The following is a 13,607-nucleotide window of genomic DNA, read 5'->3' on the forward strand; positions in this document are numbered from 1 at the left end:
TTTCCTCATAATGGAACTCCTACTCTTTAGGTGACAGAATGTAAAGTTAGGATACTGTAGTGCTACATCCATCCAGCAAATACAAACAGCATTTTTAAATAAGTCATATGTTCTGTGCTATATCACCTACTCTCTAGAACAGACCTTGTCCTTCTGAACCCTTCAGACTCTCTAGAGTGAGTTAAAAGCAAATAGCATGGCACCCCTATGCAGCCCACTAAAAAGATACCTTTAACATCTACGTATGGAATGTCTTGACCCTATGGTCAAGATGATATTTGCATCTTTCATGAGTACCATAGTTCTAAAAATATGTGATAAAATTATTCAAAATAAGGAGTTGATTAGTAATACACAGACATATCCTAAAACTCACTGGGTCTTTAACATTGAAGAGAGAATTGCTATACTTCAATCCCGAAAAACAGGAAGTTTTGTTTTCTTGCTGGATTTATTAAATGGGACCAACCAGATGTGAAGGTTGATATGATTTCACTTTCTATAGGGGACAAAGCATCCAAATAAAGCATTCTGAATCTCAGTAGTTCAGGTGTTTGCAGCTCAGAAACAACATCTTAAAAGAGTAACTGAAGTAGTAGCGATAGGAATGATCCCAGTTCTAGAACAATTAATCAAAATTACAGATAAGAAAGATGTGTAACAAATCCAGGGTATTAGGCTTGATGCATTGAGTTAAGACCTGAGTTAAACTAAGCAATCGAGCAAGAGACATGGAAACTAATGTTTGTCCCACTCAAGAAACTGATCTCAGTATTTACAATTAGGAAGTTACAATGTAGCCAAAAGGTAGAAGACTCAAAGCATTTCAACAGACAGGAGAGAAGAGGACCAGAACATAAAGCTGACAGGATGGTATTATTGACGTTATCCATCCATGAGTAACATCAAAGTCTGAAGTGACCACAGAAAAGTCCTGAGAGAGAAATGGAAAAAGAAAAAACAAGTCTAGAGCAGACTCTTTACAACAACCCTCCGTGGAATAAGTTGACAGAGTAAGCTGAAACAACAATAAAAAAGAACATAAGTTACCAAGCTCCTTCACGCAAAGCGGAAGAGCTTTTCAAAAACTTCAACTATGAAAAAACAAAGCAGCTATCTCAGAAAAGCATGAGAAATAATGATAAAATGTGTATTTATGAAATATTCCAAGTAACACTGTGACAGCAAAATATACTATGTACTAAGACTATGTGTCTCATTTGATAAAAGCTGAATGTAAATCTAATACACTATTGAAAATTCTGTCTATAATTTGTAATATCACATTCACCACCCAGCTCTAAAATAGCTGTCACACCTGTGGTGCTTGCAGATATTTTATTGTCTATCTTTCTACCCACTAAAAAATTCTAATTTAAAAATATCTAATAGAAATTTTAAAATTTTAATCACTGTTACAGCTGTCTTTCTCTTTCAAGTATGCTTTAAATTTCCATTGTAGCATATCTGCCAATTTAAGAGTATACACATAAGTGTATATGTGCATATAAATCAGGAGGATTTTTACATAAAGATTCTGTACAGAAAAATAGGGCCATTTTTATTATGCTATAAAATTTGACGTTTTTTTCTTGGGAGAATTTTTTTTTTTAAAGTGAGAGTTTTAACCAGGAATTCACAGGCTATCCAAGCCCCAGATTATAAACAGACACATAACAAAATAATATCAAAATGAACATCCTGGAGTCAGGAAAACTAATCATGCTAAAAGGTCTCCCCCATTGGTGGAATGTGTCAACAGGAGAAGAGCGTGCACACACTGCAATAGAAGGAAGTAGATGCAGAATTGCTCCATATATGGTGAACACATACCCAGCTAATTCCAGAAGATTCATTGTTCACAACCATATCACAGAGTACTGACTGAATACTGAAAGATTTCTTAAAAACCTTTGTATTAAAATATATTAAAAAACCATGAAATACACTTCTAAATCTGAAAATTTTAAGTAAATATTTTGACAACTTATATCTCACTTATCAGCTTACGTCCTGTTACTGTCTATGGTCTTAAACTATATAATATTGCTCTTCCTAGAAAGGTTGGACTAGATGATCCCTGAGGTCCCTTCCAACCTGGGATGCTGTGATATAGAATACTAAATATTGCTAATATTTAAGAATTGAATTACAGCAACTGAACTACCCCAGTAAGAACTTTGATTTGAAAACCACAGTGCAACCTAATAAGAGGCACTTTAATACTGAAAATCAGGTAAGAAGATCATGCAAAAATATCAGCCTCGCTCTAAAAGCAGGACACAAAAACACTCACAAAAAATAAAATGCTATTTAATTGACTAACAGGTCATCAAAAAAACATGCAAAAGATTCATATTATATAGCATTTGCACTGCTGTCACTTTTCTTGATTTTGCTGAGTCTAAGAGTTTTCTGCGACTCCCATGAGCTGCTGTTGTACAGTCACTAAATTTGTTTCAGTGGTGACAAACTTTCATTAGGGAGGTTCAAGTGTACGAAGAGAGGCTGTAACATCCCAGGCACTACACCTTGGTAACTCAATTCCTTCAGCTGTGTACCTGTGCTATGACCAGGATGTCACAAAACATCGTAAGGACCTGTGAAATGCTAAAGTAGTCCTGAATGTTTCCACAGGCTTTTGAAAACAATGGATTTTCTAATATTAAGTTAGATGAACGAGCCTTTTTGAAAGTTATGCATTCTCCCTATGTCTACTCCTAAAAACACCCAGACTAACCTCCCCCTCCAAAAAACCCCAAATCTACAGTTTCACCACTTTCCCCCAACACCTTACCCTTCATCTACAGTGACTTACCGCCCTGGCTTGTAAACGGATGCAGGTTAGGTACACCATAAAATAGCTTAATTACAATATCTTAACAGCTGTCAACTTGTTATTTATATTAATTGAGTACAAGTAATAAAATGTGTTACCTCTCTGGTTTGATGTTCATTGACAGGCTGACTCCTTTGTGGAACCTTAAGCTGTTGTTCCAGCTTCTGTATCTCTTGCTGGAATACATCTCTCTCATGTTCCCGGTCAATTGCTTGCTCCTGGAAGTTAAGAAATTATGTGGATACACCATTTGATTTTAAAAAAATCTAAATTAATTATATTACTACTTCTTATTTCTATTAATGTGAGGCTGGTAACACTATCTCAGTATTTTTAAGGTAGCAGAACCTCTTGCAACTACCATTAAAAAAACATTTTTTCACCATTTGGGGCAACAAATGTCACATTTTTTAAATATAAAATTAGGACAGGATAGATACATCCAGTATTATTTCACAAAAATGACAGTTTTGTTTTTTCTGTTCCAGGTACACCGCACAAATGGTAATAAGCCAATATTTCATGTTTCTCTTTCCTATTATTTGCCTTTGATACATGTAGCATAAATAGAAATTAAGAATAGAAATTAACAGTATGTTAATATTGAGGAGGAGCCAACAACAACATTAGAAACTGTTTGAATTTTGCATTTCAGTTTTACTTTTGACCAGTTTCAGTTGTTATATCCCAGTCTGACATTTGGGAAATAAATCTTTATTTAGGAAATAATGTGCAACTGGCAGTGTGCAGTGAGGCATCACCTTTAAATGCCACTTTATAAAAGCGACAAACCTTACCAGATGCATAAAAATAAGGTCGCTGAATTATCTGATACAAAGAGGAAAGCTGCTGTCTGGCAGCAAAATATTTTGCAAAAATTCAGGGAACTGGAATAAAACCTCAACCTTTACAAGCTAAAGATTTTTAAAACTCACCTGCTGTTTCAAGGAAACAGCAGAATTCTAATGCTGCTGTTACTAACAGCTACTCATCTCAGTAGTCTGTAACTCTCTAGTTCATGCTATTGATAATCCCAAACCATAATGCATTTATGCATGAGACTTGTAATAGGAATTTTTACTGGTGAACCTTGTCCTATTATGACACACTAGTTGCTATTTGAAAAATAATATTGTAACTGTAGAAAATTGAATAAAGCAAATCCATTTGAGCTAAGAAGTAACTGCAAAGATCTCTCCTTTAATACTGCTTAGTAATAAATTATGGAGAAAAGGTGTCACCGGGTGTTACATTCATTACATAAAAAAATAATTCCACCTTACTGCTGTCAGCTAGAGAGTTAACTGAGAAGGCAAAAATATAAGTTTTCTCCCAAAAGCAGCATAGGACACTTAATAGGAATAGAATGGGAAAAGAAGGAGGCGGGGAAGATGGTGTTTGCTGAAAATGGGTACAGTCTAAAACAAAATTGCAGAGACAGCCTGAGGCAGGAAGAAGTTGGGTACAACAGAGGCAGCTGCCACCCTGAATATCCATATACTATAACTGGCTGGAAGGCATAGCTTAATATCTGGAGGTAGATTACTGAATACCATGAAGGAAGTTTCTAAAAGAAACTTTGAGAAATTATTTCCAAGTACAAATAAAGCTGACTACTTAATTCCAACAGACTTTAATGAAAAACATGGAAATTTCACAAACTGTTAAAAATTAAGTTCACAAAAATTGATATTTCCTCACTAGTTTTAGAAGTTTCCCATTATTTTAAACATTTAAGAAGCCTACTAAGTTATATGTTGAAATACAGGGCAAGTCCTAAGCAAGCATCTAAAATGAATTTTCAAATTCTAAACCATTAATTATTGGGCTGGAACCTGTAACACTGTTACTGTCATGTGTTTTGTTATGTTTGTTCAAAATCTGAAAAAGCCTAGCATTTCCTGCTGTAACAAACTTCAGTACAGGTGCCCACCCATCTTCATGAAACTAGCCTTTTACCATACTTACATCTAGAAATTTTCTTGTTTTCTCAAGTTGCTTCTCCAAAGCCTGGTTTTGCTGCCTTAAGTCCATTAGTTCTGCGTTTTTTTCTTGTTCTAGCTCTATGAAACGATTGACCTGTTCTTCCAAGTCTATTTCCAAGACTTTCACTTGCTTCTGAAGGTCATCATACTCTTTTTCAGCTTGCCGCTGTACTTCAATTTTTTCTTTCATTAGCTTTTCTGTTTCCTCCAGCAATTCTGGTTATAATAAGAGCATCACACACTCCTTTTAGATATGAATAGTTAGTAATGTTACGAAGCAAAACCACTCCCCAAGGTATCCATGCTGTATTCTGCAGAAGGATGTGAACTGGTTTGGGTTTCTACTGTTTTCCTTTTCTAGAAAATACATTTTCTTCAGAGAAATCATCAAGATAATCACTAAAGCAAATTCATATTAAATTTACTATCCTTTAGTTAGTCTTCAGAGGACTGTTAGTGAAGTTGTAATGGACCACTTCCCTGTTTACGTTTCACATAAATTAAAAGGTCTTTGTATCATTGAAAATAAAGAAAATGCATGGGTTCAAACTACAGCTAGAGTCAGCACAGGGGTTAACAATGAAATACAGAAACCCCAACCTTCTTCTCATCCCCAGCGTCAGTAAAATCAATCCACTCCCAGTCTTCATCATTTAATGTGATACATAAAAATAATTTGAAGGAAATACTGAAAGACTTAGCAAGGTTGCTGTGCAGACAGAGAGGGAAATTACTGACCTGTAACTGGAGCTTTTTAAAATCAGTGACTGCATGGATGCCCAATTTTGAGTTGTCATGAAAAGGCTGGCAAGCGTATATAGTAAAGCCCCAAACCACTCTATTAAGCCTTTTAAGCCACAGCCCACTGAAGTACATATTAGCTAACCATATGAATCCCTTGAGGTAAAATCCAAACTGTAAGGTGCAATTACACTTAGTGAATCTTTAAAACATGATTGATATTTAGACAGAAACAATCCCATTCACTTTCACTATAGAAGAGAGATCCTTTAGGCACCATCATCTTACATCATATTTAACCAATTCCCATTTCTAGGTAACCATTACATATCAATATAATACCGTGTTTAGTTATCATAACGAATGACTCAACTATATTTGCAAATAAAAAGAAATAAAAATCCCTCCAATACCATCTAAGTATCTGTAATTCATAGGTGAATAAGATGATGGTTATTCATGAATTTGCTTATTATGTTTAGAAATTATAAGAAATGTTGTTAGCGAAATGTAAAACTGAGTATGAAATACAACATCAAAGCTGCAGGCCAGTAAGAATTACAAGTAATGTCAGTAAGCCAAAAGCCCAGTAATCCTGATTAACAATGTCAGTACGTGTAAGTCTTCCACCCAATTACAGATTGGCCATGCAACATACAAACACACCTGCTTGGGAAGCTGCATCGACTGCAGCATCTACTAGGCCTAGGAGAATAGAGAGAGAGAAAACAAAAAAAGAAGCAAAGTAATTCACATGCCAGCTATAGTTTTCTTGTGGTGCAACAATGTAAGAGAAAATGAAGCCAAAGATAGATGTGGCATTTAATGACAAAGTCGTTGAGATAACTTAAAGAATGCGGTAAGTTATTCTGGTATGCATGACATAAGTACCTACACATATTTATAGAATTGTTTATCCTTACAGTTGTTATACATGAAAATAACTTTAAAATATTTAGAAATGTTAAACATATAACAAATAACCAAACTGAAGTCATAGAAAATGATCTTCTTTACTATAAAGGAGGAAGCAACAGGCTGTTCTTAAAATTTCATTGTTACAAAGTGGATGCAGGAAATTGCAAATACACACCAAGATGTGTAATTTACAAATATAGCAACATAATAAATTGCCATAAACTTTTAGAAATGAAATAAAATGGTCATTTCATCCTGCTCTTTACAATGTAAGCACTGCAATCCTTGAAAGATCAGTACTTCTTAAAATATGTTTAATTTTCTTCCCCTCTCAAACATAAAATATTAATTCAGGTTATTAGTTTAAAGAAGAATTAAAAGACATTTATGTCATGAAGGCAAATGCTTTTTCTTGAGTAAGCAGTTAGATTGACATGGTATTTATCTGACATTTTCACCATCAGTGCTGGAAGTTTTCATTACTGGTAGATAACAGATTTTCCTTATTGTGCAACTTTTGTGCCATTCTTCCCCAAAAGAGGAATTTGTTAGAAAAGTATATTGTCTGTGTCTAAAGTTAAGTATGGCCATCATGTATAGTTCAATCATGTTCTGGTAGGTATGCTTGCTAGTCCCTCTAAAACCCTATTTGGAAAGCATTTAGACCAGTATTTTTATCCATAGGTGCTAACTTCAAGATATTTAATCTCTAGCAACAATCTAAATAAAAGCAGATTTTCAGAGGTCTTAAACTTTTGCTGGCTTAAAGAACAATTGCCATTGCTCAACACTTCTGAAAATGTGGTCATTTTTAATTTAAATATTAAGAAAAGTTATCATGCTAACATCAGACATCAGGTATGAAAAGACCACATTTTTCTCTAGCACACTTTTATTAATGATTACAAAGAGGTGGGGGAAAAATCTTCACTGAGACGATTCATTAATTTATTTGAAAGTATAAGAAAACCTCACAGAAAGATTTTGAGGAATACATACGTTGCTCTATTGGCCCCGCATCTGCTCTCATGGCGTACTTCTGTCTGGAGAGTAACTCCTTTTCTTCCTGGATCTGCTGCTGTTCAGCCTCTAATTCCTGTAATTTGTTACCTGTACACAGTAGTTCTTGCTCAAGATGGTCAATTACATCTATTTTTTCCTGGAGTTGTTTTTCCAGAAATGCTTTTTCATCTGCATAACCATCAATGAGACCTGCAGAACATCAATTTTGGGGCAGATTTAACAGACAATAAAGAACAATTTCCATTTTTTGCATGGTGAAGTCTCTATAGTATTCTCACATGAACGCACATGCATGCTGGATACTCAGCAGCTGACAACTTCTACTCCTGTCCTTGCTATTCTTCCATGATGAACAAATTACAGGAAGGACAGTACAAGACCAAATATAGTTCTTAATTTTTTCTCAGCACAAGACCTCTGGAGCAAAAAGGAACTCCAAAACCAAGTTAAAATAAGTATGTAATAAACACAGGAGAAAATTCAGGTGCCAGGTGCCATTCTGGGTGCCTCAAGACATTCATCTGACCTCAGACCACAGTTTCTGTAAGATCACGGGTCTCCTGTGGGTCAGATATAATATAGGTGCCTCCAACATCACAAGGCACCAAAACTGGCCATAGGTGTCCATGTTTAGGACCTGAATCACTCCCCAAAGCCCTGTAACAGCTGACATCTAAGAAACAATATAATTTCTTTACTGTTAATGTGCAATTTTTAAAGTAGCACAGAACAATTAATGATGCTTTTAACAGAAAATTTGGGACACTACCTTGAGCATGTGTCTTGTATGCCTTTAAAAATTGCTTCATAGTGAAGTAGTTTAGGAATCTGAGGAATCTCTATTTTATGTTTATGAATGATATTGCAGCTGTAAGAAAAGGCACCATCTTGGAATGATGCAGAAGTGAGCACAAAGCTGAAGACTTAGGAAGAAACTAAATATCCTTGAGGGCTGTACAAACTAAACTGAGACCCTGTAATGGTATTGACTTCAGAAGATTCACATCAGGTCTTTCAGAAATGTCTGACCACAGAACACAAAAGACCTTTTTACTGAGTGACAGAAGGTACTAAAGAGGTATCCCAATTTCCATCGTAAGGTGTGTTCTGTCATGTCAGATACCAATTGTTCCAAAAGACAGACAGGACATCACTCATACAACGCCTAAACTTTTTCAGCTGTACACACACACCTATCATCACAGGTTTCTTCTTACTAAACCCACAGAATCTAAGCAGTATTTTTTCAATATCAAACTATTTTCAATATGAAAGTACTTTATCAGTACAAATCTATAGTCTTGAGTCAGTATTAAAATGGATTTTACTCTGGCTTGAGAATACAGGAAAACTAAAGATGTTTCCATTTGTTATCAATGTAGACAAAGTAAAACCTCCGTAAGCACTTAGTTCCTTATCAGAGGAAATTAAATAACAGTGGCCTTTGCATGTACAGTCTGACAAACACAGGTCTGGTCCTCACGCACTGCTGACCAATCTTTTTTCCTAGACTTGGGTTCACAGAGAACACAGCCGCATAGAAGGACTGGCTGTTGAAACAAAAAATAATGGACTAGAAACACCATTAACAGCATTTCAAAAATTTGAGACAACACAAATTCTAGTTGTTCCCACCATATCAGATGCTGTTCACAATAAGTACTTAATAGACTGGAAGTTGAGAGGGCATTCCCAGGTTAAACGGAGTGCACATGCCCACCAAAAAGGTATGAACAATGAAGTAGTCATCTACTAAGATCACGTGTTGCAGTATTTACTCCTGCCTTTTTTTTTTTTTTAAAAGAGATGTAATGAAAGTTGGCAGAATTCAGTGAACAAATTGGCATTAGCTTTTCTATCACATTAACTAAGTCACATCTGACACCACTAGCACTCTAGTGTTTCAGCCGCAGCATTTTTTGTGATAAGAATGAAATGATCAAAAATGACACATTTTATCTCAAGAGAAGACAAAGTACCATCAGATGTATAATGAACTAAGACATTGTTCTGCATACCTATCTAAGGAATTTGACAAGAGAATGTAGTTTGGCTTTGTCCGAGTGTGCTCATAACTCAGTTCAACGAGCAGAAGAAATTAGAGTTCTACAGCATTTTTGTTTTATTATATCAACACAAAAAAAGTGCCTGTCATTTAGAAGTGCATTAATTTCAGAAGTTCACAGGAAAAAAGGATGAAAAAAGATAATTGAGGAGTTATAAAGCCTTAAAGCAATAAGAGGGACATATTAGCTGAATCCCTCCAAAAGACTGAATTGAATTAAATCTCTACATATGATATAAATCTGCACCTAACTTAAAAGATCAACTGTGCAATGGACCTGTCAAGGGCTAAAACTAACATCAACTTCTGTCTCTTATATTCCAGAACTGTCCATAAACCAAATCAACACAGCCAGTCTGTCAAGTATTATAAACTGACATTGCTACTGGTCTGATAAAAATTAAATTCCCGGTAAAAATTTTTGAAGACTGCTTCCACTTTATATGCTTCCATGTTTTTTGCCTCAAATGAAACATTACCAGATAAATCTGGAGAGTCCAAAACAGAGCTTCATAGGTCTCACTAGATTTTTGTGTTTAATATACTTTTTTTTTGCTATCAAAAAGTACATCCGTGACTCATCTGCTGTATCTCCAAACCGGGCTTTGATGGAATATTTCAAGCATTTAATAAAATTTTACAGAAAATTTTTGCCTTCATTTACATATAGGCAATCCCATTATCTACAAACTGGCATCTAGTAAGAGTCTGCAGTTTCTTTGCTGCTATTAGTCTGTTTGGATAAGAAAATTTTATGTGCATAGCTCAAGAGAAGAACCTAGTTAATTTTAGACTTTTTGCTTGTCTGGTGTAATAGGAAAAAAATATGAAAATAAAAAATGGATAATAAGCAGGTCTCATTCTGCAGGATGTCATCTTTAAACACAATTATGCATGCACTCTTTGCAACAGACTCCTGCACAAATGGAAATGTATTTATAGTAAATGAAAAAGCAAGCTTGTAGTTCTTGGTGGAGAACCTGACTAAGCGAAAAAATACAGACCCAGAGGGCAAAGCAACAGAGATAAGTTTACAATTAAAACTTTTTTTTAATACATAAAATCAGTCTCTAGTACTATTTTTTAAATGCTACTTCTAGGTTTAAACTTATGCAGACAGCTCTGACATTATCACAGATTCCTAACTTTAAGTACAACTTAACACTAACCCCTCTGCTTTGTCCTAATGTATTAGTCTACTTTATTATTCAAGATTTGTGAATAAAAATTCTACCAAGACAAAAATATTATCCTCCAAGGAAAGGAGCAACAGACATAAAAGCTGCCTATGTTCTGAAATTCATCAATACTAAACAGTTCTGTAACTCCATCTCTGCAAGAATATAAATTCTTAGGTCATCTATATTTTAGTGGAAGATGTAATCTTTTCTGCATATTAAGATGTGTTTTGTATAAGATTTTTCCCACTCAATTTAATCATAAAAGAAGTAAAAATGCCCCTTTCAAATTTAAATCTACTCCCTCTGAAATAAATTTTTCTCTGTTCTAGTTTTGCTAAAGCTATTGAAATGCTGCAGTCAATGCCGGTGCTGATGACACACGACGTTTATGCTGTGTGAACTGTAAGGCTACCAAGTGTCCCTTGTACCACATTTTAGACACATCGCTTAGAAACCTGCACTTCTTTTCAGGTTATGTGTGCCCCAGCTATTAATACCGTGTAAACTCTGTTGGATTATCTGTCTGTGTAAAAAGAAGAGGAAGGCTGGCAAAGTAGCATTTTCCAGCAATAACATTTGGCTATTTACTCTATGCTCCCACTTTGAAACAGAGAAGTCTGCTGAGCTTCAGAACTAACTAAAATATCTTTCTGCTTACTACTACAGAGATCCTACCTACAGGGTACGTGTTTTCTACATCTTTTCCAGATGCTAATTACAAATAGATAATGGTAGAAATGCTGGGTGGAACCAAAACATTCAGCTATCAAAACAATGAAGCTACTTCTAAAGAACAAATTAAGAAGTGTCTATCAGATTTGAACATATTTTTCTGATGTCAGAAAATATTATTAGATTAGATTATTAGATTAGATTAGCATTATTAGATTTCCCATTGTAACACCCTACAATTTTTAATTGCTTCCTTAATGCAGTTGCATATACACTTAAAAAGATAACTTCAAACAGAGTACAAACTGAAACATATCTCCACTGTATCATCAAATTCAGAGTGAAGGTTCTATGTTTTTATCCATGCTTGTGTGGAACTAAGTCAAGGTCAAGAGGCAGCAGGCACAAACTGAAATATGGGAAACTGCATTCCAAAATTTTTTTAAAAAATATTTTGTTTTCCTCTCCCCTCTTTGACTGTGGTCAAACACCAGAACAGGCTACCCACAGAGGTGTGGACATTCAAAACTTGACTGGACACAGTCCTGGGCAACCTGCTCTACCTGACCCTGCTGTGAGCATGGGGTTGGAATAGATGGTCTCCAGAGGTGCCTTCCAGCCTCAACTGATTATGCATCTATGATTCTAAGTTGTTAGTATTTAAGCTTGTCTGCACAAACAGACATGTTATGATGAAATAAATTAATTTTGTGGATAACAACATATATAAAACCTATTATTTTTAAGTCAGATAACAGTAAGTGAGACAAAGCTGGGAAACAGAATCACAGAGTGGTTGATGTTGGAAGGGACCTCCAGAGGTCATCTTTTCCATAAGTATCCAGAAGGCTGATAACGTTCTAAAATTTGCAAAGAAATTGACCTAATTTGCAATTTCTTTACCCAACTGATAGGTAAGTGAGCGCGAAGTTCAACAACTCATCAAAAAAGCTACTCACCTTCAGCTTTACTAAGCTCCAAAGCCAACTGCTCTCTGGCTTTGGTTTCTTCATTAAGACGTTCTTGTAATTCCTCCTGATACTTGATAAATTCTGTGGCCTCTTGTTGCTTTTTGAAGGACTCTCGCATAAGTTCTGTCTGAGTAATTTTAGCATGTTCAAGCTACCACAGGAAAAAATTACGGAAGTTAGGTAAACCAAAGGTCTTCTGGTAAATAACTATTCTATCATTCCTATTTATGCAACAGTTGCTTTACGGTGTTATAAGAAGACTCACATAACTTCACTGGACTTTTGATAAGATCTTCACTGAACACACATTCGCAGACTACAATAGGAAGATTGACTCAGTACAAAAGTCTAAGCAAACAGGCTCTGTCAGTATAGTGAACTCAATGAACCACCTGGCTAAATACGTGTCTTCATTCGGGTAGTTCCTGGTTTGTAAGTTTACACTAGATTCACCTTTATTTACATATGTGTTTTGTACTAAATACAAGCAAGCTGCCACCCACCATATACTTGGGATGGCTTAAAACCACTGTATAAAAGTGCCAGAAGATTTGATATAAATTGACACAGGTGGTGCTTCATCTCTTTCTCTCCTTAAGATGAAGAAAAATGAGACCACCAGGAAAACTTGAATTTTGAATATACCACACTTTTCAACCAACAAGGTAGTAAAGCAATGCTTCTTCCAACTGTGTACACCTAGTAGAATTACTAAGGATTTTTTTATTATTCTCTGCTTGTCTGATGGGTTAATATTTAATGGGTACTACGACAGGTGTAGTGCTATCTCACTATATCACTAACCTAAACTACTGGAAAACCAGGGCTGAAATGCATAAAATTGTATACTTACTGCCCAGTTTAGACATCTCCAAAGTGGTAATTTCAAAAATAATTAAAATTAGAATTACCAAAGCAAAATAGTAAGAAGGAATGTTACTCTAATGTTAGATGCTTTGATTACACAAAATGTTAATCTAAGATAACAACAAACTGGAATCAGTTACCAAGATCTCTACTTCTCAACTGTTAACGTTTACAGCCTACATCCACCTCTGAGGGTCACAAATACAAGTTGTCAGAGCTGAACCAGGCATGAGTTCTTCGTGTGGTTTGTATTCAAAATAAGAAAATTTATTTCGAATAAGAATGTCAGAAAATGAAATAACACACATTTCCTGCTCCTCTCCCCTTTTTTTCCTTTCTTTTCCT

General features: G+C 35.3%; 1 protein-coding gene across 6 annotated transcripts in view; it reads right to left on the reverse strand.

Moving 5' to 3' along the window:
- Positions 1-13,607, reverse strand: part of AKAP9 (A-kinase anchoring protein 9) — a 120,643-nt gene that overhangs the window by 27,849 nt on the left and 79,187 nt on the right. For 4 of the 6 annotated variants that reach the window (XM_064444633.1, XM_064444631.1, XM_064444629.1 and 1 more), the window contains 5 exons: positions 12,384-12,546; positions 7,483-7,695; positions 6,232-6,270; positions 4,808-5,040; positions 2,938-3,057 (listed from right to left, as the gene is read on the reverse strand). In XM_064444633.1, the coding sequence (XP_064300703.1) occupies positions 2,938-3,057; positions 4,808-5,040; positions 6,232-6,270; positions 7,483-7,695; positions 12,384-12,546 (768 nt within the window). The remainder of the gene's footprint in view (positions 1-2,937; positions 3,058-4,807; positions 5,041-6,231; positions 6,271-7,482; positions 7,696-12,383; positions 12,547-13,607) is intronic. The other 2 variants (XM_064444632.1, XM_064444630.1) reach the window with 1 other exon arrangement.

The sequence above is a fragment of the Phalacrocorax carbo genome, chromosome 2 (genome assembly GCF_963921805.1).
Source record: "Phalacrocorax carbo chromosome 2, bPhaCar2.1, whole genome shotgun sequence".
In the NCBI taxonomy this organism is placed as follows: domain Eukaryota; kingdom Metazoa; phylum Chordata; class Aves; order Suliformes; family Phalacrocoracidae; genus Phalacrocorax; species Phalacrocorax carbo.